The following is a 27,249-nucleotide window of genomic DNA, read 5'->3' on the forward strand; positions in this document are numbered from 1 at the left end:
TTTTCTTTTCTTTTTTTTCGGAGCTGGGGATCGAACCCAGGGCCTTGCGCTTGCTAGGCAAGCGCTCTACCACTGAGCTAAATCCCCAACCCCCAGACATGTCCTTCCATCAGGTCTAATCACATGTACTTCTCAGCCACCGGGCCTCTTTTTTCTCCAATTGCAAGGGCCCAGTTTCCTGCCTCCATTCTTCCTTTCTTTCTATCTTTGGACTCTGGTGGGATAGTCCACTTTGCTGATCTTCATGCCCTGCTTTAAAGTCAGAAAATCTTGGTTATAGATGTGACCAATATCTTTCCTTTGGAGTGAGGAGGTGAAGTGTAATCCTTGGTCAGAGCCCTAGAGTCTGGCCTTTATGTGAGAGGCATCGAGGGATGTGTGTCAAACCAGAAAGGTAGTAGGCTTCAGCCCCTAACCTTTATGTGTCCTTCCTTTGCCCAGCTCCAAGCACTTTCCACTACTATGTACAGATGACAGAACACCAGGGGTTTGGTTTGGAGACTCCCCTAAGCCCTTCCCTAGGGGGCCTCCCGGAGCAGATCAACTCCCCAAATTACTGAACCTCCTGGCCTGCTTACCCGGCCTCCTGGAGTCTTTCAGTGGGACTAAAAAGAGAGGACCCACAGTCGTGCTGTTGTAAAGATGGCGGTTACTGTGTCTGCTGTAACCTTGAACTCTGCTTTTCACCTTCTTCACTGTGACTCAGTGAGGGAGAGCTTCTGCTGTGAACCTCCCACCCCACCCCACCCCCAAAGAAAAGAAAGAGAGAAAAAAATCCACCATGACTTTATCGACCAGCAAAAGAAGGTTCAGAAAGGTACTGTGCCTGGCTAGAGCTAGGACGGGAACTCAAGCAGCATGGATGGCTTCAGAGTGTGTGGCAGATGCCTAGCAGGAACAAAGACTGCTCAGGACTAAGCTACAGCCTTCTCAGTGTGGAGGGTTCGGATGCTCTCTCCTCCGTCCCCCAGGCTTGCACCTGCTCTGTGTCCTCCACATGCAGAATCTGTCTCCTGAGGAGCCCACAGGCTGGGGGAGGAGAATGCAGGTCCACTGCTCTGCAAAATGTGTGAGATCCTGTTCCCGAGCTGGCCCGGTTCTCTGAGTGTCCCGGCTGGCTCGTTTGCTAGTCACGAAACATGATCCATACACTGTATTTTAGGATTCCCCATCTGTCAGTGTCGGAGAGGTTGTCCCCTGAGGGGGTGGTGGGGGAGCCCTCAACACTTCATGATGGGGTAAGGGTCTGTGGTTGGGGGCCTAGGGGTACTGAAGAGTACGAGATACAGGTCAGGTTTCCACATACGTAAGATGTGCCAAGTCACTTTCCTTATGATGTCTCTCTGTCTGTCTGTCAGATAAACTGCCATACAGGTCATGGGGAAGGGAGTAGTGGGGATTTAGCTCAGCGGTAGAGCGCTTGCCTAGCGAGCGCAAGACCCTGGGCTGGGTCCCCAGCTCCGAAAAAAAGAAAAAAAAATGTATCAACCTGACCACAAGCAGGTCCCAGTTTAAAAATAAATAAAAGAGGCTAAACAAGGGGGGGGGGGTGAGGGAGTGAGGGAGTGAGGGATAGGTGTGTGAAGGACATGGGATGGGCTCTTTTCTCAGGTGCCTTTAAGCTTCACACTGGGTTCTAGGCCCCTGTGGTCCTGCTTCCCTTCCCTGGGAGCCTGTTTTTTTCTTTGGCTTAGTCTATACAGTACAATCTCTTCAACCTTAACCCAAAAGGATCTCCAGAGTGCAGTGACAGTTTGCCGTGAAAGCCTGCCTTGTTGGCCCTGCTAGGGCACCCTGGTCACCCTCAGTCCCCCACAGTTCTCAAGAGTCCTAGCTCCAGCCTTTGCACATGTGGCTCTCCACAGTGGGCTTAACCGCCTCTCAGGTCTCACTGGGAACAGTTCTTACAGAGCTGGCTTTCTGCTGCCCGGGTCATGCTTCCTCTTCGTCCCTGTGGTTTCCAGGACTAGTGTGGAGGCTAAACTCAGGGAAGAGCTGCCCTCCTGTCCTAGGGCTTCTGTTGTTGCAATGAGCACCATGACTAAGGTAACCTGGGGAGGAGAGGGGTATGTATTTGTCCTACACTTCCATAGCACTGTTGATTGTCAAAGGCAACAGGAACTAAAGCAGGGCAGGAACCTCAAGGCAGGAGCTGATGCAGAGACCAAGGGACGGGACTTGCAGTTGCCCTTCATGGCTTGCTCAGCTGCTTGTCCAGCATCACCAGCCCAGGTGTGGCACCATCCACAGTGGGTGGGGCCCTCCCCATCAGTCACTAATTAATAAAATGCTCTACAGCCAAATCTTATGGAGGCATTTTCTCAATTGAGGTTTTCTCCTTTCAGATAACTCTAGCTTATGCCAAGTTGATCTAGAACTAACCAGCCACCTCCCCTCTGAGTCAGGAAATCATTATGGCCTGCAGCAGTGGGGGCCAGGGTTGATGGTAGCCAGGGTCTACTCTTGGTGCGTGGGAATGACATAATTCCCTGTGGCCGGTGCTCCCTCTCTGCATCCCTCCCTTTTTTTGAGACTCACTTTGTAGCCTTGGCTGTCCTGGAACTTGGTTTTGTAGACTAGGTTGTCTTCAGAATCATAGTGATCCTCCTGCCTCTGCTCTAGAGTACTGGAATTAAAGGAAAACACCCCCATGCCTAGTTCCCTGAATCTCAAGGGTAGGCAAACTGTGAGGCTTTAAGAAGTTTCAGTAGGCACTTGCCAGCAGGGCTGGGCTTTGCACCTCCTACAGTAGCTGCTGCCTCACCTGAGTCTGCATCAGCTTGTTCCCTCTTGATGGGAAGGGATGAAGTCCAGAGATGGGGGAGGACTTAGCCAAGAACCCAGGATCTTTATCCAGACCTCTACTGCAGAAAGATGATCTGTCAGGTGGCAGGGGTGGGCGTTTGCTCTTGGGGCTCACACGGCAGTCAAGAGACTCCGCTTGCTGCTCCAGAGCACCACAGCCAAAACAGTGGCATTGGAGCTCAGCCTTTCTGATTCATGGCACGCATGGTTCCACCCCATCTCCAGTGGGCTGGGATAGTGTGACAGCTGCCATTTCTTGCGTGGGCCATGGAGGGCACTCTGCCTCCAGTTAGAAGAGTCACAGGGGTTGTGAGCCTCCACTGGCTCCCTCATCCCCTCCTCCTTTTGTATCTTTCCTCCCTGTCTCTGAAATCATGTTAGACCTTTCTCTTGTTTCCCCTTCCTCATCCCTACAAAGTCACTGAGGATTCTGGAAAAATAACTGTGGGTGATGGAGCAGAATCTCCACCTTTCTGAGAGTAACATTCCCGTCATTTGTAGCTAAAGATAAAGCCTGTGCATGCTTCTCTTTGCAGCAGATGGGTTTTCTTTTGGGCGCTGAAGGGGTCATCAGCCCCTCCTACCCTTCACAGGTGTGAAGCGCTCCATTACTTTGGGGGCACAATGGGCTTGATGCTGCTCACTGGCTTTGAGCCTCAGTCCTCTGAGGAAGCTTCAGAAGTGGCTTTGGAAAGAGGATGGTATGTATAAGATGGGACAGAGACCCCAACTTCCTTTGCCAATATGCAAGGCACCTTCAGAGGACTTCTCAGTGCTGGGTGTTTTATCTTTGATACCTAGAATCACAGAGGCAAGACAGAAGAAATTAGTTTGTTTAATTAATTTTTTAAATACCTGAAGAGATGTTTTATGCCAAGCCATATGATAGGGGCCTAAGCACTGATTGAAAAGTAACATGGCCACATTTCTTTCTTGTTCTGTTTTGTTTTTCCAGATAGGGTTTCTCTGTGTAGCCCTGGCTGCCCTGGAACTCAGAGAGATCCACCTGCCTCTGTCTCCCAAGTGCTGGGATTAAAGTTGTCCTCAGTTCCCAGTGTGTGTGTGTGTGTAGCTATGTATTAGACTGGGCTAATAATTTACTTGCATTTATTTTCAGGGCTAAGCATTAGCTTTGGTCTCTTTATCCGTTTTCTAGTTGATGAAATCGGAGCGTCCCCTCCTTTCCCCAAAGATTATTAAATTTTCTTGGAGTCCCACTGCTAGATATGTTGAGGTCCAAACAGTAGATTTTATTCTTGAAGCTGTTTTGAGCCACCTGTCTCTCCTTGATACTTTCTTTTTGAGAATTTTCAATATACTTTCCATTTAATACATATGATATTAGTAGCCTGAAAGGGTAAGAATCTCCTATCATCTTTATTTCTTTAAAACAAACAAACAAATAAGATGGTGGCAAATGCATGTTGGCTGATATCTGAAGAGGCTAGCATTGCTTTAAAAGACTTAAAAGATCGAGGTGTGTATGAGGTGTGTATATATACATGTGCCATGGCATTCATGAGGGAGGACAGACAACTTTGGGTGTAGGTCCTTGCCTTCCATACTGTTTGAGACAGAGTCTTCTCTTCACTGCTGAAGCTAGGGTAGCTGGCCTGTGAGCTTCCAGGAAGGAACTCTCATCTGCTTCTATCTTTCAGCAGGAGTACCAGGACTTGAGATGTGTGGTTTTGTGTGGTTCTATAGATCTGTAGGTTTGTGGAGCAGATATTTTACCCACTGAGCCATCTCCTCTGCTCCTGTTGCTTTTTACTCATTTTTAATAGCAGTACAAGGTCTTGCTGTGTTACCAAGGCTGGTATCTTACCCCTGGCTCAAGCAGTGCTTTTGCCTCAGCTTCTTAGGCAGCTGAGATAACAGGTCTGCCCTACCCTGTCTAGCTGGACCCATGCTGTGTTCATTCAGAGCCTATGGGGAAGTCTATGTATGCACTGTATTTGTTTATTTTTGTTTGTTTGTTTGTTTGTTGAGACAGGGTTTCTCTGTGTAGCCCTGGCTCTCACTTTGTAAACCAGACTGGCCTCAGAGTGTTGGGATTGAAGGCGAACACCACTGTGCCTGGCTACATGTGTGCACCCAGAGTGGTGAGCGCCAAATGAATGAAAGGCACACAAGAGAGGTGTGTAGAGAAGACAAGTCTGTCATTTGGGCCTTACATATCCCGTGTGGGGACTCCTTACACTGTTGTGGTGATCTGATTCCAGGTACCTGTGAAAATGATGGCAGTTGTCGTTTGGAATTCCCTATTGGCACACAGCAGCTGGGTTAGATGTAGGAGGCTAGGGCATCCATGTGGGAACAAGCTGAGGCTTGTTAGGGGTGTCACTTTGCTCTGCCCTTTGTGTCACCAGGGAGGAGGGTGGGAGCAGAGCTACAGGGGCTATTTTTACAGTGTGCACGTCATGTTCAGAATTACTAGATGTTTGTGGCTAGATCCCTGTTTGGCCTTAGTCAGGGAGAGAGCTTGCTGCCTGTCAACTTGAGCTCAGCCCCTTGGGTATATGCGTTCTGAAGGCAGAGGAACCTAACGTGACCGGGTCGTTGGGAGTTTCTTCTATTTTCATGGATCTTCAGTACCCTGCTGGGGACGGGATGCCAGCTTGGAGGCAGAGGCCATGTACTGACCTACAGACCTGCTTATTCAGCAGGTAGTCTTTGAGTTTGAGACACACACTGGCCGTGTGTGTTTTCAGAGTGGAGTAAAGTATTACTTCTCAATGATTTTACACAGTCGATCATGTACAAGCCAGGCATATGTGCTGGGCTCTGAAGAAGATCTGGCTGTCCATCTGTAGGAGGACATGGCAAAGCAAAAGAAGGGCCCGGGTCATTCGGGGTGGTCAGAGTCTGCTTCTCTTCTTTCAGGAGGTGCTGAGTGGCAGGAACTGACTTAAAGAATTGAGGGTAGAGTTTCAAGTTCTAGTTCAGTTTGTACGTTGTACAAATGTGTGTGTGTGTGTGTGTGTGTGTGTGTGTCTGTGTGTCTGTGTGTCTGTGTGTCTGTGTCTGTGTCTGTGTCTGTGTCTGTGTCTGTGTGTCTGTGTCTGTGTCTGCATGGGCACATGTCCCCGGCACAGCACTATTTGCAGTGAGTATTCCAAATGCCAAGTTCCCCTTGACTTGAGCTGAGCCGATGAAACAAAATGGCAGACAGATTAAAAGGGACTTGAGAAACCTTTTAGGATTTGAAAAGCGGACTTAGTTGACTTTGAGAAGCTGCTGAACTGGCCCATCTGCACGGATGGAAGGGCATCTGCTTGGCTCTAGGTTTGAGACCCTTGTACACATCCCTCACCCTCAACCCCCATGCATGGGGGCCAGCCTGTCTCTGAGTCTCTCAAGGGTAGTGATGGGAGCAGGGGAGCTGGGCCTCCTAGAACTTCAGGAGTTCAGGTAGATCTCCAAGGGGTGTGTGTGTGCGTGTGTGTGTGTGTGTGTGCGCGCTTGCGCACGCGCGCATTTCAGTGTACCTACTAAGTCTTTTTTTTTTTCGGAGCTGGGGACTGAACCCAGGGCCTTGTGAAGCGCTCTACCACTGAGCTAAATCCTCAACCCCCTACTAAGTCTTATAAGTATTTGCCGTGCCTTCACCAAGGACCCAGTAGGTAGAAGCAAAGAAGATAGCCTTACTGTGTCAAATCTGTAGAATGGACCAAGAGAGGTATAAAAGTTAAAAGCACAGAAACCTTGGCTGAGAAATCAAAGTGTCAGTGCCAGCAGAACCATAGAGGCGGCTCCATTTGTTTCTTTGTGCTGTGAATGTATGTAGTACTACATGTAGAGATGTGCATGGGAAGAGGTAAGGTTGGAGTCTGTGCCTCCCTCTTTGGCCTTCAGCTCATACTTGTCTCATGACATCACATTGACTTCTGCCCTTAGTCCTTTCTTCTTCATAGACTGATTTCTTCTGCTCTTCCTTCAACTGCTTCCTCTTCCTGCCTGGATTCCCTAGGAACCCCTCAGTGCGTGCTGCCTTGTCCAGCCTAGGGGAAACAGGAAGAGCAGAGGGTCTAAGCAAGACCTGCTTCTGTGATACCTGCTAGGGATAGTACTCTCCTTATGAGATGACACACACACACACACATGCACACAGAAACATCTCACATCTTGTTATATACCCCCTAGGGATAGTACTCTTCTTGTGAGATGGACACACACACACGCACACAGAAACATCTCACATCTTGTTATGCTCCTCAAAAAGAGTTCGTGGAGTTGGACTTTGGGGCTGTGGGAAGATGCTCTTTGAAAGGTGTGGGAGTCTTCTGCCAGTAATAGTCAAGTCACACAATGAGGCTCAAGTCCTAAATTGTCCTGCCTTTAGCAATAAGGTGGACCACTGTGCCCTGAGGCTAGAAGATTCTTTCTGCTTGTTCTCTTTTATTTGCACACTAAACACAAGCGCCTTTCATTCCCCGGAAGCACCATCTTCTCTAGAAGCATCACTGAGAAGTAGGAATTCTGAATTCACATTGGAGGAATGCTGTAGAGACTGTGAGGAGTTGGGCGCCTGACAGCAGTCTGCTCACAGGACTGTTTCCAAAGCGAAGTGCTATCCCTCTCAATACAACTCTCTACTCCTGGCTCTTGTGTCCTAGCTGAGGCCTCACTGTGTGGCCGTCATTGTCTTAGCCCTGGGAGCTGCTTCTGTGGTCCTGCCCAGGTTGCTTCTCAGCAGGCTGAGTCAGCTGATCAGCAGATCCTCCTGTTCATATTTCCAGCGTCACAACAACAGGATTAGGTGTAATAGTCCTAAATGTTAAGTCCTGTATGGGTTTAAAAAAATTAAGATACTGTCATAGGGCAAGGGAGAGTGGTTTTAATAGTGAGCTTGACAAAGTGATTAAATCTGATAGCTGGCTTTGTGTGCCAGTAGTTGGTCACCAGTGACACAGGCTTGTTGTAGAATGCCACATCCATTAGAAGGATTGTCAGTAACAATTAGTAGGCAGGTGTTTTACCTGTGACCTTATGCCACCTTTGAGGTGTATGTGTGAGCCTCCTTTTTCAGGAGATGGTTTGTCCAGCATTACTCAGGGCAGGACCAGGTAAGCCCAGGCAGACTAAGAACTTGCACTGGCTGGAACAGCGGAGGATTGGGTACTGGTGAAGATTCTGAATGAAGAAATGCTGAAGGAATTGACGGCACTTAGCCCTGAGGCAGCTTTATTTGTGCTAGGCCCAATTCCAAACAGTTTTTATGTGATGACTTCGCTGTTGCACCTAATTTTTTCAGGCAGGGAAATTGAGGTATGGGGACGCTAAGTTAAGCAGTTTGTCCAAAATGAGACTGCTGTATACAGCAGATCTTGGGTTCAGACTGGAGCACAAGGCCTTAAGTCTTTAAAGAGGATGCAACTGGCAGGCAGGAGAGCTCTGACTGCCCTCTTCTACATGGTGGTGGCTATTCTGTTTGGACTAAGGGAAGAGTCACAGTCTGACTATAGATGTGATAGGAAGAAGCTGGGCCCAGACTTACCTCTGTGGACACCAGATGGCTATGGAGTATATGTTCCCTGTGTGTGGCAGTGAACTCCCTGTTGCCAGGTGACTGCCTATAACCAGACTTGCCCCTGGAGACAGGATATATAGGATATAAAGGTCTCCATGACCTACTGTGTAGCTGGCTGGCTCCCAGTGCTTTGTTGAAGACCAGACCTCCATTACCTGCAGCTGGTAGTGTGTCCAAGGTAATGGTCCCCATGGATCACTGCAGGGGAAGTAGCTGGCTGTCTACTGGGTCCAACTTGGCCATATTAGGGAGCGCCGGCTGTCAGGCCCACAGAGTGCTGACAATGGAGCCTGGGAACAATGCTGCGTGGGAGGCGTGTGTGTGCTCACCTCCTGACCTGAGTAACATAGTTTATTTTCCCCCTTTGGTCCCTAGTGAGCACTTAGCCTGGCCTGGGTGCGTCTGACCCTTAGGAGCTAGAGCTTGCTGTGGGATAGGTGAAGAGTAACCTGAGCTGGGCTCGCCTTCCTTGGCCAGGGTAGAGGGGCAAGGGGACGTTCTTGCAGCCCTTGTCAGGTATCCACTCCCTCCTTGCCTGTTGTGTGTGGAGGGGCAGAGAGGAGAGAACATCCCTGAGTGGTAAGCTTGACGATAACTAGCCTTTGGTGATGGGAACTGTGGTGGGGGGCCTTTGAGGATGTCCTGTGCAGCCCAGCTGTCTTGCAGGTGAGAAATTGAGGCCCAGACTGGCAGCTTTCCCTGGCCCGGTGTCCTCTCCGGCCATTGGTGGCAGTCAAGTCTAGAATTGGGTCTTGTGGCCTCAGGTCCCAGGCCTCTGTATTGCTGTGTTTCATTTGCTGCCAGTCGGATGAAAGCGACGTGGTGGCTGATAATCTGTATGCTTAAATCCGCTGCTGCTGTTTGCTTTGCTTTGTAAGAGCTGGGACCCAGGAAAGGATCACAGGGTCATGTCTCAGTCCTGCTCAGAAGCTGTGTGATCTTGGGGAAGCTGGATAGCCTTTCTGAGTCCTGATTGGTTGGGGTGAGGTGATATTGATTCAACCCTCAGTAGCCTCCAAACCTGCAGCTCTATGACTGTAGCTTTCATGCAAGTGTGCAAGCCCTAACTCAAGGTTGGAGGCTCTGAGTGAGTGCAGGAACCATGGGAAAGCCTACCTCCCTTCCCCGTGCCTCTGCCACCTCTCTCCACCTGGGTGCTGTGGGCACAGGCTGCTTGTGGGTGTGTATGAACACTCACACCGCCCCAGTCCATTGGCAAGGCCTTGGTCAGACTGGCAGCTGGACACAGGCAAGTACCAGGTCCCCTGTGTCATTTGTGGATTGGATTCCATCCATCCTGGTCTTGGGCCTGGGACACCCTGCTTTCCATTAGATCACAGGTATGGGGTGAAGGTAACCTCAGAGCAGACCGGGAGTCACTGGCTTCTCAGAGTCTCCATTGTACTGTCATGTCAGCTGTTTACATGGTTGTCATTCTTTGTTTTTTGCCTTGACTGGGAGGTTACATCCTGTTTTATGTAACCTGAACCCAACTATCTACGCATGAAAAGCAGAGCTTTTTTCTCCTTTTTCTTAACATAGGATATCCTAGGCCATGGCATCTGGAAGTGATTGGGCACCTGGTTTGAGCAGAATTCATGCATGCACACACTTTTACAATATAGCATGGCTGTGTTCAGAAAATACTCCCGTGTCTTTTTTTTTTAAACTAATTTATTTTATACACATGGGTGTTTTGTCTGCATGTAAGTCTGTACACCACATGTGTGCCTGGTGCCTACAGAGGCCAGAAGAGGGTGACTTAGGTCCCTTGGGCTGGAGTTAGAGATGGTTGTGAGCTTCCATGTGGTTTAGAGAATCTGGGTCCAGAAGAGCAACTGGTATCACCACTGAGCATCTCCCTAGCACCCCAACCGCCCATGTCTTTCTGTATCAGGTATTTAACTGTAGTTTCTATGTTGATGATGGTAACATGCAGATGGTGTCAGGCTGGGACTTGGGCTATACCACACACAGGGACAAATGTTGACTTGGGCTTAGAGTGAGGGCATTTCTAAGGGTTTTCATGTCAAAGGCACTTGTAGTGGTGGATGTTTGTGTGTTTTTCTTGTAAGTTGACTACACCATCTAACAGTGTCTTTAGTGGTTATAATCACACCTTTCCTCACCATTGCCAGGCATTGCCCACATGGCACTGCGGGAACTCTGCTCTGTTCCCTTGGAGAGGTGATCTCTACTCCCATTTCCTGTGGGTGCCTGGGAGGGGCAGCTCCATTTTTAAGTGGTCTGTTCTGACCATCAATTGGGTCTCTTCATGGCCTGATTTTGGTAAAGGTCAGAACCCCACCCACGAGATTCTGGGTGGTTCTGCCTTTGAGAGCTAGGCTCTGAAAGGATTATTCCCCCACCACGTAAAGCCGGAGATGATTATTGTACTGAGATTTGGGCTGTGTCAGCAAGTGATGCCTGTGTGGCCTCACCTTGTGGGTGGCAGACAGGGAGCCCCGAGAGCTTCTGTGTAAATCCTGTGGACAGTGACTGGATGGGAGTGAGGGACCAGACGGCTTATCCTTTTTCCTGTTTGGTCCAAGGGGTAGCCAGTCGACATGGTCTTAGCATTTTTGACTCTGCTTAAGGAAGAATTTGATAGCATAAAGGCAGGCAAAGGGAAAAAGGATAGAGAGCATTGGAGGAGGGTCATGGGGCTACAAGGTCAGGCACAATATTGGTCCTCTGTAAACTGTAGGCAACTCTTTCTTTAGGGGAGGATAGCACCTCCTTCTTGCTCTGCCAATACTAATACCCTCTGTGTGGTCCTCCTCTGTAGGGGTAGCAGCTACGTTATTGATTTTTGGTCAGTGTGCTGAAGTTGCCAAGGATGTACCAGGATTATCTGGGATATTTGGTTCTTTGTTTAATTAGTTTCTAATTTTAACTTTTAGAATTTATTGTCTTATGTTTTGTTTGTTTGTTGTTTTTGTTTTTTTGGTTTTTTTTGGAGGCAGAGTGTCTCTTTGTTGTCCAGAATGGCCATGAATTTCAGGTCTTCCTGTATTAGAATGCCCCTGAGTGGCAGAATCACGGGCATGTGCCACTAAGCCTGTCCTGAAGTCTCTTAGGGTTTTTCTCCTTTTAGGTTTTTCTCCACCTGTAGGATAAGAAGTGGTTGTATTCCTCTGTCCTCTCCATCCCAGCCCTTCCAACCTCACCTGGATTGGTGGAATGAGGGCAGCCACCCAGGGCCGCTCCTCCTTTCCCCTAGTTTGGAGTTGGGGGTATGGGGAAGATCACTGTCTTACCTTGGTTTCTTGATGCTAGGCAGAGTCCTGGGAAGTATGGGTTATCCCTGCCAAGGGTTATATATCTTGGGACAGTTGACAGAGAGCTGGACCTCTGAAGTAGAAAACTCTTCTTTTTTGGCATCCCTTGTAGAGAGATCTCCTTGAGCCTAGGGGCCTGAGTATAGGAGACTGAGGCCCTGACAGTGACCCACGTTGGGTGAGTTCCAGCCTTCTGCCACATCCTAAAGCGTAACACACTGTCGATTGTGCAAGTGGCTGGGCTGCTGTGCAGTAACCCTTGCTTCGAAGCAGGCATGCTCCTGAGGGAGGAAAGGGAGCAGAGTGATTCTGTCACCCATCTCACATACCTTTAATAATGCTCCTTGATTTAGGATTTCAGCTTTTTGCAGCATATTTTAAAATGTCAGAAAGATAAATATACAGCCTTCCTAATGTGTCTGCTTTGAACAGCTCTTTAAAAAAAGGTGCCATCCATCCTCAGGGTCACAGGCTGTTCTGTTCCTTTGCTATGGTGATCTGACCACCCTTCCCAGGGCAGTATTTTTGGTAAGGAAGGGAGAACAGAGGCAGACTGCCTCCTTCCGAGTCCAGAAGACACGTATGTTTGCCTAGTTCCGAGTCTGGTAAAGATGTGTAGTTTCTGGGATGCATTTGGGAAGTCTGCTATTAGACTTCCAGAGCAGGCACTGGCTTCTAGTAACTACCATCTAGCTAAATACTCTCCTCACCTGGAGAGAAACACAAGCTAAGCCTGTCCTGTCACTGAATTGATGGTCCTAGCTGTCTGTAGCCTGGGGTGAGTTGAGGCTGTTCTGTTAGGCACTTAGGCCAGCACTCTAAATGGCCTTTTCTGAGCAAGCTAAGATCAGGTGGGTGTTAGGTCTTGGTGAAGAAGCCACTGGAGGTTGAATCAGACTGCGTTGGCCCTGGCTTCTCATGCTAGGCAAGTGTGCCACATCCCCAGGCCTCTTTTTTTTTTTTCTTTTTTCTTTTCTTTTTTTTTTTTTTCGGAGCTGGGGACCGAACCCAGGGCCTTGCGCTTGCTAGGCAAGTGCTCTACCACTGAGCTAAACCCCTAACCCCCCCAGGCCTCTTTTAATGTTTTCATCTTGAGACAAGCCTCATTATCTAGGCTGGCCGTGCAGCCCAAGCAGGTCTTGAGCTCCCTATTCCCCTGCCTAACCCTGAATAGTTTGGATCACAGGCCTACAGCACCAGACCTGACTGTGGTGTCTTCATCCTGTCATTGTATAGATTTTTGTAAATGTATCCTGGGAACCTAGCTGGTGATTTTTCTCCCAAAGGGATGAGAGGAACCTTTGGGACTCTGTAAGGACTCCATCCCCTGAGCTCAGGAGAAAGTCTGGGAAGCTGAGCAGGGCCCACCTGAGGGGGAGCTGCAGGGGAGCTTCTGGTCTGAGGAAGTAGCCATCCCGTGTTTGACCTGAGCTCCCTCCACGGAAGAGGAGACCCGGTGAAGGCTGCTGCCAGTTGGCCAGGGTTGCACAGTAGGTCAGCAGGCATCTGTGTCTTCCACCTGCTGTGTTAGGTGGGCCGGGCCGGCTGGGGGTTGGACAGGTGATACAAAGCCCCAATCTTAGCATATGAACTGGCCCACTTGGTTCTAATCTGTGCTCACTGTTCCCCAACAGGACCAGAGGTGGAGCATCCTCTTCTGTGCGATCTACTCTTACATGGGGTCAGGGAACGCTCCCATTCCTCTTCCATTCCCTCAGTCATCCCTCCTCTTCCCCAACACCATTTTTGAGGATCATAACATTTATCACGAGTCTTATTATGAGAGACTTTTTCGTGTTTAAAAATAAATGCTAGCAAAAAATAAAAATAAAAATAAATAAATGCTAGCTTACAAGACTATATTTGGTATATGGGAGTCGTCGTTTGCATGTAAATGTGCCTAAGGACAACAGCTTTAGCCCAGACCTAGAGGGGCCCTTACTAGAGGGAGGGCACAGGAGTGGTGGGAGGGCTTCAGAGTCTGCCTCCTTGGGACAGTTGACTTGGAGCCTTCTGGTTTGCTGGAGCCCTGTTCTTTTCTTTAGAGACAAGTGCAGAACAGGATAACTAGTGCTTAAAAATTCATAGAAAATGTTTCTTATCACAACGTCATAATTGTTGTGACTCAGAACAGTAAAATTGCCGTTCCACTCTGCCTGTCTGCCCTCTCGTGAGTCTCCACAGCAGCTGCAAAGTCTTCAGAAATGAGAGAGAAGGAAAGAAAAAGAAAGGAGTCAAAGGCAATGCCGTATTCATGTTAACGGCTACATTTGACTTGAAAATTCTGTCCTCTGAGCCTTGAGGCCAGCACATTATGGGTGATTGATGGCTGTCAGGAGCAAGCCCGGTGGCAAATGGCAGTGGGGGAAGTGGACAGACGAGGCTGTGGCTTTCAGGGGCTTAGCAGACCCTGAGCTTTGAAAGGAACACGGTAGAAAACAAAAGCAGATGGGCGTTTGCCCTCCCCCACCCTCTCTTCTGTATTGAGCACTAGAAAGTGAGGAAGGGGCACTCACACCATCAGAGGCACATGGAGTGAGTGTGTGCATCTTTTAGGTGGACACTGTCATGAGAGCCTAAATGTGTTGGGCCCGAGTCAACTAGTCTCCCCATCCTTAGTACCCAAAATCTTAGCCTAGAAACCAGGAGGCTCAGCTCTTTCCTCACTTTGCCTGTCTCAAAGACATTTTTGATGCTGCCCCTACCTCCCACCTGCTTCTTAGCCTCATTTCTGAGCCCTGTAGGGCCCTTCCCCACACCCTTGCCACCTTCTAAACTTAGTTACTCAGGATTATGTTTCCAACGGGCTTTTTGACCAATCCTTGGAATATTTTCTGTGGTAGAAACAAATGGTGTCAGACCAACAAGCCTATTCACATATGGGTAGACACAGAAATGATGGAAGGGCTTTGAATTTTAAACATTAGCTAATGAAGTTACAGATGAAGGCATCGGATGGGCTGCCCCGGTATTCTGGTGGAACGGGACTTCCAGGAAGAGTGCAGACCAGTAGGAAAACAGGCAGGCTCACAGACCTCCGAGGAGTCCCTTTCCAGGGTCTCTCTCTGAGTGGCAGGCAGTAAGAGCTCTGATGCCTGCCTGGGCACTTGGCCTGGTTAAATAGATGGTGGGTGCTGGATCGGAAGGGCACAACTGCATGTTGTGTCAAGGCTGGTGAATCTGGTAATCTGCAGGGTTCCAGGTTGGGCAGGAAAAGGAGGCTGAAAGCAGGCAGGGAGGCAGGAAGGTATTCCGGGTAGCTGCTGGGTGAGGCTAGAATCTTTTTTTCCTGGGGCATGGGCTGCAGTTCGTCATTTCCTCTGCCTCTGCCTCCCCCGCACTGCAGAGCACAGTTGTGTAGAGATGGGACTGGCTGTTCATTCATCCGCTAATTGTTTTGATAAGAGACTCTAATTATCCACTGTGATCATCAGATTACCCTGGCTCCAGGAGGGAGACACTAGTGATTGAGCTGCTGCCTTGCTGCCACCACCATCCCTGGTCCCTGCCAAAGGATCCTCCTAGTGCCTGGGCCACCATGCCTGGAAAAGCACCATAGGTTGTTGTTGGTGAGTTCTGCTTGCACCATCAACCCAAGAGCAGAACCTGCCGATGTCAGGCAGAATTTTCTTTTGATTATCTCTGTCTCACTGCGTTAAGTCCACAGATGGTTCTAGGGATCTCACCCTGTGGAGAGGAGCGCAGGGGAAGCAGAGGAAAACACAGCAGTATCTAATGAATTGACGTCAGCCTTGAGACAGATTCACACGCCTTTTTGTACTGTTTGATTTGATCAAGTTCTACTTCCACGTGATTTTTTTTCATATAAAAGAGCAATAGGCAAAAAACAACCAGGAGGGCAGATTATAAATTAATCCAATACTTGGATCCCCCAGCAGAGGTAATGGGGAACGATGGCATCATAATTGATCTGATACAGGTATTCACACGAGTGGGAGCTGCAGCATAAGGAGTGTCTCATCTTGGAAGGAGGGATTGTGACCAGACCAGATAGGTTAAACCTCTGATACCTTGGCCTTTGACAAGCCTTGGTGTGGTGAGTCTGACCTTCGCTGGTGGGAAATGTGATCCCCACCCCCCACCTGTCTTCATCATTCAGGCAGCATCAGTGGAGCCCAGAGAAGCTGCTGAGAGAAATGGGCTTCTGAACAGCCCTGTGGTTAACATGGATCTTAGAGGAAGCACAGCCCATCTATGGGATCTGACGTGACTGGGAGCAGTAGTGGTAGACAGCAATGTGATGTAAATGCCACAGGCACTAAGCAGTCCATGCTGCAGTAGTCCTCATGCTAGTACAAGGCTTTGGTCCTACCCTTTCTGACTGCTCCATTCTCAGAAGATGGACATGTCGCAGGGGATACCAATTTCCTTCCAGTTCTCATTTCTTAAGTTTCTTAATTCTGAGCCTCATTCTCCCACTAGAGTACAAAGTCAGAGATCAGTTCTTTTCTGTTCCAGAGCCCCTGCTGCTTCAAGATGTACTTTCCCCTTACAGAACCCAACTGTTGTCTTCACCTTTGGGGTTTATCTAGCTGGGGAAGTTTGGCAACACATAAGGCCTAGATAACCTGGCCTCCAGAAATCGTCTTTTAATAGACTTACTGACATCTTGGGCCTACTTGTTTCTCAGGAGCCAGCATTCAAAACATTTTTGCAGAACACATTGTAGTTCCATTAGGGCACTGCCATTAACCTGGTACTCCCACAACCTGGAGTAGCTCTGGCTGGCCTTGACCTCAGCATAGATCCACCTGCTTCTACTTCCCTAGTGCTGGGATTAAAGGTTTGCCCCATCATGTCCAGCCTATGGAATGATTTTGTTGTAAAGGGGGTTCGCCCATGGCCTCAAAATCTCAAACAAGACCATTTCCATTTCAGGGTTCCTTGACCTAAGCATTGCTAGGGCATTCAAGGCCAACAGACCTGGTCGATAACTGGGCAGCAGACTTCAACCCTGGTTCCTGCCTTCTGCATCTGTATCGTGGGACTTACTAAAATAGGTTCGCTAAGAGAATACTTGGATTAAATGAAATGATTTTGTGATAGGCTCAGGGCAATCTGGTCCTGCTGACTGTCTATAGATGTTTAGTATTCTTTGAAGAGGTCATACAAGTCTATGTGTCATACCACACTTAACACTGAGCTGAGGGAACACTAACCTGATAGGGGAGAGATCTCGTTTGCTGGTTCTCTCCAAACCCCAATAGTCTTTTCAGCCTCACTTCAAGGGAGTAGAAGCCAGCACTCAGGAGGCAGGGACAGGCAGATCTCTGTGGGTTCCAGGCCAGCCTGGATATTTCCAAAGGGGGACAGGGGAACAAGTCTGACAGTATAGATTAAAAACAAACAAACCAAACCAAACCAAAAACAACCTCTCGACACTAGGGTCAGTCCTTCCCAATCTGGTTGGGGAAATGTTGCTGTTTTGAGAATCCAGGCCAACTTTCAAGCCAAGCACCTCCTCCCTGCCCTTTGCTTGCCTGGAGACAGAGAGCATGGGGGCTGGGACAGGGATGGTACTGCCTGCCTGTTGGGACAGGGTCCAGCTAGCAGGCCAGGGCAGAGGCTTTAGGTAGCAGGCTGCAGCAGAAGCATGAACACCACCTTCCAGGGAAGATAGGGAGCCTCCTTCCAGAAGCAGGACTCTGGCATCTTGTCTAGCTGGAGAAACTGGTTTCTAGGCTCCTAGGCCAACTTGCTGGAGGGGTCCTGGGATTGAGAGGCCAGGAACTGAGGCTTGGCTCTGCCTGTTTGCTGAGCTGCTGACTTTCCCCCTTTCTGTGAGCCATCTATTATCTGTGTATCTCTCGGCCTTTTACAGAGCTAATTAAACCCTCCAGGTACAGTTTTAGAGCCTAGAACTTTTTTTTTTTAAACTTTCCCAACCTTTGTACTTTGTGGTGTGCTGGAAGTTTAATTGTCTTGCTTAGGGCTGATCATTGAGTCCTCGACCTGGAAAGGAGAATGGAGGACCCTGTTCTGTTCACCTAAGATGGTCCTAGTATGCCTCCCCTCTCCCCCTCATCAGTGAAGGTGGTGTAATTATTTACCAGTATTGTTCCAGAAGGCAAGGATCATGGCTTTTTATTTTATCCTCTTTCTCAGACAGAGAACTAGCAGAACAGAGGGTTTGTTGTTTAGGTTAGTGAGGGTCGAACCCTAGCATGTCAAGTAGGATGTATCAGAGCCTGTATGTCCCCCTTAAGTAAGACTTAATGAATGCTGCTTATAGAAGTACGATTTTGGGGACCAGTGACCCATGGTGTCTGCTTTGTTTCAGGTGCGCTGTGTTGGTTTTCAGCTCTGCCCGTCATACCAGCTGGCTTGACTCTGGGGACAGAAGTGGTTTGTTACTTTTTCTTGAGCTTTGAATAGCTCAGAGGTCAGGGACAGTCGTAGGCCTCTGGAAACCAGGTCTGTTCCTTCCACTCTTTGTGAGTGGAGAGTGCTTGCCTGTGGTGTATGCCCTTTGTTTCTGTGTAACCTGGCCAGGCAAAGCCTTATGGAATTTAGTGTCATCTTTGGTGTTTGTGCCAAGTGTGCATATTGCTAGGTGGTGGCCATAGAGGAATAAACGGTCATAAGGCTCCTGCAGGGGCTGAGTGGTGTGCACAGAAGAGTGAGCAGCCTCCTCTTCTACAAGTATCTGCTGGCCATGGCTTAGCTTTCCCACACCATGAAACAGGCAGGGCTGCGGTGGGCCTTGGCTACCTCAATAGAATCGTATAGTCCTTTTCTGTTCTGTTCACTGCCACAAACTGCTGCTCTTTCCTGGTCTGTCATGGTCCAGCCACTGGTGGACAAGAGGACTGGCAGAGAACAGAACCTCAACCAGAATTTCCTTGTTGGGTGCTTGAAGTCAGAGCCATAGGATCCTACCTCCGTGTTCATTGCATGTTAAGACCTACTTATTTTTCCAGTCTTGAACTGGAATAGGCAGGGTGGAGTGTTCTGTCCTATTTTTTTCTAACCTCTTCTCAGCCTACTTCCTACTTTTCCTACTGCAAGCCAGCAGTGCATAAAACATGGCCTTCCTTGTCCAGCCACCTTTCCTGATTGGCTAAGGTCTCTCTGCCACCTCCACTGCAGAGGACTCATTATCCATTTGACTCTGATGAACCAATCTTAGCTCTGTGTTCCTCATCCTGCCCTAAATTCTCACCTAGAAGATAGCCACATTTGAGGGAGCAGCACTACTGTGCTTGAAGGGCTTTCCTCCTGCATGTTAGTTAGCACACACCTTCTTGCCTTACATATAGTCAGTCAGCCCAGGCTAAACACCCCATCCTCTGGTCTCCACTCGAGGAAACTGAAATCCACACAGGTGAAGAATTCCTGGACTTCGACCTGACCCACACTGCTGTTTGCAGAGGTTCATCTGGGTGAGACTTACTGCTTTGTGGGCGACTCCTGCAATGCAGATTTGTCAGGGTTACCATGGGTACTGGGCAAGGAGCCTAGGGCAGGCCAAGGGGAGTACACACAGCTTCTTGGATGGCCTCACTGTTTTATTCATTTATTTATTTTATGTATAGCTCACTCTGTATGCACACTAGAAGAGGGCATCAGATTCCCATTACAGATGGTTGTGAGCCAACATGTGGTTGCTGGGAATTGAACTCAGGTCCTCTGAAAGAACAGCGAGTGCTTCTAACTGCTGAACCATCTCTCCAGCTCCATCAATGGTCCCACTTTTGTTCCTAGTTTCCTGCTGCCAGAGTTGCCTTTTAAAAGAGATCTGCCTACTGCCCCATATCTGGCATCTTGAGAAATCCCCTCGTCTGTAGGGTGAAGTCCTTCCTCTATGCCCTTTCCTGGAGCCTCTAAGGTCCTGTGGTCAGCATCTTTTTCCAGCCACCCCTGTCTCTCCAGCATGCACAGAAGGTCTCCTTGGAGTTCACCCAATCTGTTACTGTGCCTTTGCATAGGAGCTTTCTCTGCCTGGTGTAACCCTTTCTTCCAGTACAGGTTTCTCCTTATAGCTGACCACCAGGGCATTTCCCTGGCAGAGACTTCCTGCCTCCTCACACAGAATAAACTGTTCACTCTCGCACTCCTGTTCATCCCTTTCAGAGTCACTGTCTGCCAGGCACCATACTGACCCACAGGGGTTTCCCAGGCAGCCTCCTGATCTTGTTTCTTGATTTAGTATTCTAGGTCCTTACCGCCTTTCCTTGAAGTCAGAGCCTTCTCTGTGTCTACAGGAGGACCACCATCAGCTTCCCAAGTAACTCCCACTTTGTCAGGTCCTGGTGTTAACTTGCAGCCTGTTTGTACTCACCCTTCTCTTTGGATTCTTTGAAGGTGGTCCTCCCTGTTTCCTGGTCTTTTTAACCTAGAAGTGCCAATGTCTCTCATCTCAGAGACTGACTTCTTTCATCTGACTCGTCCCCTCCACTTGAAAACACTAGCATTTGTCAAACCTTCCCCAGCAGACTGGAAGCCCCTGAAGGGCAGGGACAACCCAGTTCACCTCTCAGGTTTGTCCCTGCCCCAGGTATGAAGCCAGCGCTGTCACAGAATGCAGAGGTCTGCTGTCTTTCTCCTGTCTAGACCTGAGGAGTAGGGAAGACTCTCTGTCTAGATAGATAAAAGGGTTTGAAACCAGTGTCTTCAGCATTGGTCCCTAGAATTCTACCCTGGCCACCTGCCTCCCTCAAAGAGAAGAGGCCAACAAAAGAACAATAAAAATACCTCTTTCTTCCTTCACAACTTTTTTTTTTTTTTTTTTTTTTTTTACAACCCAATAAATTGGTGCCAAACCTGCTTCTGGCCATTTTCCTGGAGGTAGTCATTGTCTTCTTGGAAACTGAGGATTGATCATTAACAGGTTGGGGGTTGGGGAGAGCTTGTAATACAGGTAGTGGGCCTGAGGGTGCACCCCAAGTGGGCTCTGTCAGGAGCTGTCTCTTCCCTCAGGAGAGCCTCTTTTCTGTGGCTACTGCATCTTAGCATCTTTGCAAGTTTTATCTGAGAGGAATTCACCTGGTCCTGGCCTCTCTTTCCCTCCAGCCAGCAAAAGCAAATGTTCCTAGTACATGAGCAGCAGCAGTGTCAGGTGCTGCTTGTAGCCCTGGTCCTCCGGTATGATGGGTTGGGGTACGTGCATGCGTTGTGGCGGGGGCCTACTGGACATGAACCCTGGACCTGGGAGGTGGGCCCATCACTTAGAAGGAGAGAGACTGGAACCAGTTCCTTGGAGCTCCGCTTCTTCACCTGCAAGAAACAGCCCTTCCTTCCTGGGTTGTCACAGGGAATGAACAAAAGCACCATCTTGTTGCCTGTTTGCTTGTTTCCTGGCCCTTCCTCGTTAGGAGTGCTCTGCAGTGTTGAGGTGGTGTTCCTAGGGTTCAGCTGGTTCACACACAGAATGAGAACTCGCTGTGGAGGGGGTAGAGTGACTTGTGGGGTCACTGTGCCTAGTTTGTTGTCCTCCCCATCTTTCTGTCAGTGCAGTCAGCAGGGGGCATGTGGCCGTCTCTAGCCTGGCAAGAAGGCTGTGGTGGCTCCTCTTCTGGCCGCCTGCCTGCTCTGTCCCCACACATGTATGCCTGTGTTCTTGCTGTGCATCCTTCCCTGATGGCAGACTCCACTCCCCACCCCCACCCCCCTAGCCACTCCCCACCCCCGACTTTGGGGTGTGAAGATGAACTGGTGTGACTATAGCTTGGTGTTTTGGTGTCTGAGAAAAGCAGAATTGGCTCAAGCTGCTTTCTCAGTTAAGGGGATTTAAGAAGAAGGAGAAAAAAATTAATCCTACCCTGGTGCTCAATCTGACACCTTCCCTTTGAGCCCCAGATGGTTCATTGGGGTAGAAAGTTGGCCACGGCTGCTGTAAGGGAGCTGAATGGTTTGTCTCTGTACATTGGAAATTGTGGCTCTCAGTTACGTGCACAGTTTGCTCAGGGTGTGTGTGTGTGTGTGTGTGTGCGCGCACGTGCGCATGCGCGCATATGTGCTCATGCATGGGGTAATCATGTATGTGCATTGTGTGTGCACATTGTATGTATTCCCTGTGCCCAGAAGTTCCCCCACTGGTAAGTGGCATGCTTCTAGGTGTTGGTCATGTAACCCTCCTTGTTCATTCACCTTGGTTTGTGTCTCTCACCCAGTTCTTCACCCCCTGAAGGGGTCTGAGCTAGGTAGGTGGTGTGGAAGATGGGGACACAGGCCTAGCTGTCCCCTTACAAACAAGCTCAGGGAGTAGAGGTGAACTTTCTCCCTGTTCTTTCCCTGTCACAGCCACTGGCCCTAACAAATGCTCTCCAGTCTACACTTGTGACTGTGCTTGGTTGCCTTTTCTTTGAATAAACATGCTTCCAGCTATTCATAATTATGTTTAATGGCGACCTTAGGTTTTATTGAAGCATTTCCTTATTGGCTAGTCCTTCCTGCCCTTCCCTACCATCCTGCACTATACATAAGACTGCAGCGAACACCGTTGCCATTCATTCTCCATGGTTTCCTTGGGATAAATTCCCAGAAGTGAAGTTACTGGATGAGGAAAGATAGGCTCATTTCAAGACCCTTAAATTATTTTGCCAAGTAATTTTTCAAAGGGTTATCTTGAATTATACTCATATAAGTAATACATAAATGACTCGCCCTAACTATACTTTTACTTTTTTTTTCATTTTTAGAAGGTTTTGCTAGATGAACAAATCCTAGATAGCTGTTTATATAGTGTTATAGCTCTAACTTACCCACTGACCTCCCAGCCTGAAGCCTGCTTCTGTTGAACTTGGTACACTCTTCGTTACCCCATTTTCCAAGGCATAAGAAGGGGGTCACGGGGTTGGGGATTTAGCTCAGCGGTAGAGCGCTTGCCTAGCGAGCGCAAGGCCCTGGGTTCAGTCCCCAGCTCCGAAAAAAAGAAAAAAGAAAAAAAGAACGGGGTCACAGGTAAACCACATGTGACCTCGATCCCTTGTGCAGGATCAAGATGGCTTCCTGTGCGCTCTCTCTCTCTCTCTCTCTCTCTCTCTCTCTCTCTCTCTCTCTCTCTCATATGGCAAAAGGAAGTTATGGCCTAGAACGCCTGAGTATCGAGGAAGGAGTACCCAGGGCTGGCTTTGTGCACCAAGGTTCTGTAGAGACCCTGATACATCATTCTGTTCAAGAGTATTTATGGGGCCTCTTGGGCATCAGGCTCAGTGGGGACTGGGAGATGGATAAGAGCCAGCAGTCACTCCAGGCAGACAGAGTCACACAGGGAATTTCTATATGACGTGACAGATGGCTGGATAGGGTGCCATGGATGATCAGGGCCAGAGTGACAAGCTCTGCCGTTCTTTTGTTCTTGAGATTTTAAACTCCCTTCCCCCATTCCTGCTTATTAAGGGAGGCTAGGCTACTCTTCCCTTCTTGGCCAGTAGTAGGTAGCTTTCAACTGTTTGGGTTTTACACACCAGGCGGGACAGCTTCCTCTGTCCTGGTGTGAGACCCAACGCTACAGATTTCTGAAACACCCTTTGACAAAGTAATTCTAAAGCAGAACCTAAAGGAATTTAAGTTGAGTATTCTTGTCTTGGCAATTGTAACTTCTCATCTAGTTAACTCCTGTGTCTGAGCACTTATCCATGTGTCAGGTGAGGGTCCAGCTTGATGACCATGGCTCTCCACTTCATAGTGTGTGATCTAGAAGGACCTTCTTAAGGACCTGAGAGTGCTGATTGTCCTTGGTGTTTGTGCTTCACAGAAGGCCCTCAAAGCGTTTCATTTTACTCTCCCTCCTACTCCTGCCAAGTAATTCTCTGCCTGGAGACTAGGCCTAGGTCAGGAGCTGGCAAGGAGGAGTCCTGGACTCAAAAGAGAGACCTGGCTCCTGGCTCCAACTCACTTCCTTGTTGCCTATGTGACTTGGCTCCCTCTGTCCCATCTGAGCCACTTGGTTGCCTCCTAGGTCTAAAGTAAAGGCCCTCCCACTCCCTGCTTCAGAAAGCTTAGCTCTCTGAACCTACACTCCAGGCACAGGGCAGAGGTGACACTTGTAGAGGGAGGGATGCCTAAGACCTCACACTTTATACTTTCCATTCAAGGTCTTGGACATTGACTCCAGGGCACCGGCATAATACAGTGGACTGCTGTGTATCCCTTGCCCACAGGTAATAGCTGAGGAAGAGGCAGGCCAGAGGCAGAAGAGCAGGCCTCAGACTTTTAGAGGAAGATCCTAGGGCTGTGCTCCCAGTCTGCCTTCCATTGTCCTGGAGCCATAAGCTACTAGCCCCCTCCCCCAGATCTTCCTCTGGAGAATAAACTATCAGCAGGATTGATTACCCTGCAGGTCCCTAGGCAGCTGTCTCTGGCCTGCATCTGGAGCTGATTTCTGTGCCTTGTTAGACCCATTGTCTTGGATGGCTCGTTTCCACAAATCAAAGTTGGCTTCACTGCCCTAACCCTAGTGTGACCCCAGATGCATGTTTGTTCGTCCCATGAACACTTCCTGCTTAGAGGGGAGAAAAGCTAAAGTGCACATGAGTTAGCGTAAGAGCCACCTCCCTGCTCTGATGCAGACAGGATGTTCCTTCCCATCCCAGCCCCTCCCTGGCCTCCCACCTAGGCCTGCCCTTCTGAAGTAGATTCAGAGAGGACGGATATGTTCGGGAAGTTGGAGCCATCACCTGGCACCAGAGGGGAGACTCATAGCCTAGTGGCTCCTATAAGGCTCTGTGCCACCCACATCAAGGTAGGAGCTACAGGCCTCGAGACCTGGCAGACCCTGGCATGGGCAAGTAAGTTTGATCTAAAATACTGGCAGCAGCCTATTGGCAAAGTTTGTAGCACAGGCAACTGAGTGGATCAGTGATCAGCGATGGCTTCCTTCCACCTGGAGGGAATCACTATGAGTTGATTATGCAGGGGTTATGGGGAACTGGACACTGCTCTGGGCTGGGGGATTTCAGTGGCCTTAAGTTTGTCCCTTCTTGTCAGTGTTTTGTTTGTGTGTATGGTGGGTTTTGGTTGGTTGAGCCTGTAAGATACAAAGCTCTCAGGATCCACCTGTTTTCTCTCCCCAGTGCTGGAGTAAGAGGGCATATGTGGTCATGCCTGGCTGTGTATGTGTCTTCATACTTACACAGCAAGTGCTCTAGTCTTACTGTTAGGACTTTTATGCTGACAGTAATTTAGCTTGTCCTCCACTTGAAGACCTTAGAACTTGACTGCCGTGTTCGGGTGCAGAAAGCCTGTTCCTTCAAGGCAGTGAGTGGCTTTCCTCTTTGCCTCTCTCCCCAATGGTGATGGGAGGATAGAAGCCAGGATGGCTCAGCCCTGTGGCTGGCTGACTCACTTCTGATTAGGGACCTGTGTGGCTGGCGTCTTCCTGCCATTGTTTCCTAAGCCCTTTACAGGCTCCTCTGTCTTTATGAGCCCCACAACAGGTCCTGTGAGTTAGGGAGTCCAGAGAGCACACCAACATCCAGGGTTCTTCAGGAGCTGTCTCTGGCATTGTGGGCTAATCCTCACTGGCTTTTGTTCAGGAAGAGAGCCCTTTCCGTGGGTATTTTGAGTTACCATGTGTAGCATGTAGCCTAGTCTTATCTCTCAGACTTTGGAGGCTGCCCACGATCAGACCTTCACTTTGCTGCCCCCTTCTGGGACGGCCAGCTCTTTACTCATGGACTGCCTTTGCCTGATCTTCCTCACCCCAGGAAGCAGTATGTCCAGCTGCAGAATTCTTACTGCTTGAGAGCCCCAGACAGTCAGGATATATCCCTTCTGCATATGCATACTCCCTCCAAGAGTGAGGACGCATGCTTCTTGTAGGTGCCATCACCCCCAACCCCAAATCCAGATCCTGCCTAGTCTTATCCCACCTATCCACCCAAACCTTTGTTCTTGGTGAGACCTCAGTCAGCCTCTTATAGCAGGGTGGGTCATCGCTTGTCTTGTGGTGTAGGATACTACCTACAGTTGTTTAGTAGCCCAGCAGCAAAAACCCAGGTGCCTATAAAATAGTGGAGGGAAGGAGAAGGTGGGAGGGGAGTGGAAGGCCGAGCCAGAGCTGCAGACCTTCAGAGTCCACCCCTTGTGAACCCTACCCAGCAGATCGGCTTCCCACCCAGCCTTTCCCCTCCCTGTGGTCTGGACCCACCCAGCCTTGTAGATTGCATCAGGGAGCCACTTACCCCCATTAAAACTGGGAGGGCCAGGGAGGGAGGAAATGGGCTAGGGTGTGTGGAATGTTTTAGCTAATGCAGGGAGTGCTTTTTAAAAGGCAGGTAGAATTTTTTTCTTTATAGATCAATTAAAAACCCTTCTTAAAATTAGCCTCTAGGAAGGTGTGTCAGTGAACTCTTGTGTCCCACGCTCTTTGCGTCCTTCCTAGCAGAAGCCCTTAAGAAACTTCTTTCAGAGATGACCAGTGTTTTTAAATGCCAGGTAGTGACCAAGGTAGGGGGAGCTCGCACTAGGGTTGAGTACCGTCCTGGGAGGGCGCGTAGACGAGCTGGACTCCTCAGGGTCATGCAGCTTGCTGGCAGCAGCAGGCACGAAGAGGGACATCTCATCAGAGCTAGGCAGATGGCGTTCACCTGCTCGGGACTCACTCCCTGGTCTGCAGCCTGGAGTTGCTGAGATAATAACAGACAGCTGCCGCCCTGGACCTAGATCTGCGGGCATTCAAAGGCGTAGAAGTGTGCAGGGAGAAGGAGCCTGCCCAGGGCCTCCCCACCCGCCAAGTCCTGCTTTTGTTTTGAGAGTTGTGAGCCCCTCCTTTCCCGCACCAACATCCGAGCAACAAGAGCGCTTTAATGGAGGACAGTTCTGTTTTGGAAACGACAAGAAAGCTCCTTGTCAAGTGTGACCTGGCCTTTCCTTTGTCTGGCCTCCCTCCTTTGTGCCTGTCTGCAATGGGTTTTGTTCCCAGGGGCAAAGGAGCTGGGCATGGATTTGGTGTGTTCCTGGGGTTTTCTTTCTCTTTTCTTTTTTGGCAGCAGCTAAAGCTTTTGGTTATTTCTGAGTACAGGACAATTGGGGAGTTGGGGATTCAAGACCACTCCAGTGCCTTTGAGTTACTGAGTGGTGTCAGCAACAGCGAGTGGCAGAGAAGCCAACTTTCTGACCGCCTGGAGATCTCTCAGCTCATTGTATATGTGCGTCAAGGACAAAAAATTTCTCATGGCCTCCAGTCCTAATAGGGGCATTTGCCCAAATATCCTCAGAAGGCAAGACTAGCTGTTTAGCCAGCACTCTGCCCTCTAGCTGTGCTCTGAAGGAACTGGTATTTCCTAGTTACCATGTTATTCTCCTTCACTGCCAAATAGGTCTGCGCTGGCCAAGGTTATCTGGACCGGGCTCCATCCAGTATGGGCACTATTGGGGAATGGTGGGGGGCAAAATTGGATGTTACTTCCCTCAGGGCAGAGCTCAGGCCTGACACCTTCAGGCTAAGACTCAGGGCAGCTCAGTAGAGGAGTGGCGCTAGTAAGATTATAGGATCAGCTTGATCGTCTTAAGTGCCCAGCCATCGTGTTCTGATTGCGTGCCTGTGCTGGCACCTCTGTCAGGTGTCCTCAGTTGAGTCACAGGAGCTGTGTTCTATGTGTGCCCCTTAGGGCTTATCAGAAGAACATTATAATTTAGTTGTGGTGATGGCTCAGTCCAGCATTTCAT

General features: G+C 49.3%; 1 protein-coding gene across 18 annotated transcripts in view; it reads left to right on the forward strand.

Moving 5' to 3' along the window:
* Positions 1-27,249, forward strand: part of Ssbp3 (single stranded DNA binding protein 3) — a 137,824-nt gene that overhangs the window by 51,446 nt on the left and 59,129 nt on the right. The window contains exon 1 of one of the 18 annotated variants that reach the window (XM_017593663.3): positions 23,995-24,322. The exons of 15 other annotated variants lie outside the window; for them this stretch is intronic. In XM_017593663.3, coding sequence (XP_017449152.1) covers positions 24,233-24,322 — 90 coding nt within the window. In that variant the 5' untranslated portion in view covers positions 23,995-24,232. Of the gene's footprint in view, positions 1-23,994; positions 24,323-27,249 lie in introns of those variants that run through there. 2 more of the 18 variants (XM_039110867.2, XM_063288496.1) reach the window with 2 other exon arrangements.

The sequence above is a fragment of the Rattus norvegicus genome, chromosome 5 (assembly GCF_036323735.1).
Source record: "Rattus norvegicus strain BN/NHsdMcwi chromosome 5, GRCr8, whole genome shotgun sequence".
Taxonomy (NCBI): Eukaryota; Metazoa; Chordata; class Mammalia; order Rodentia; family Muridae; genus Rattus; species Rattus norvegicus.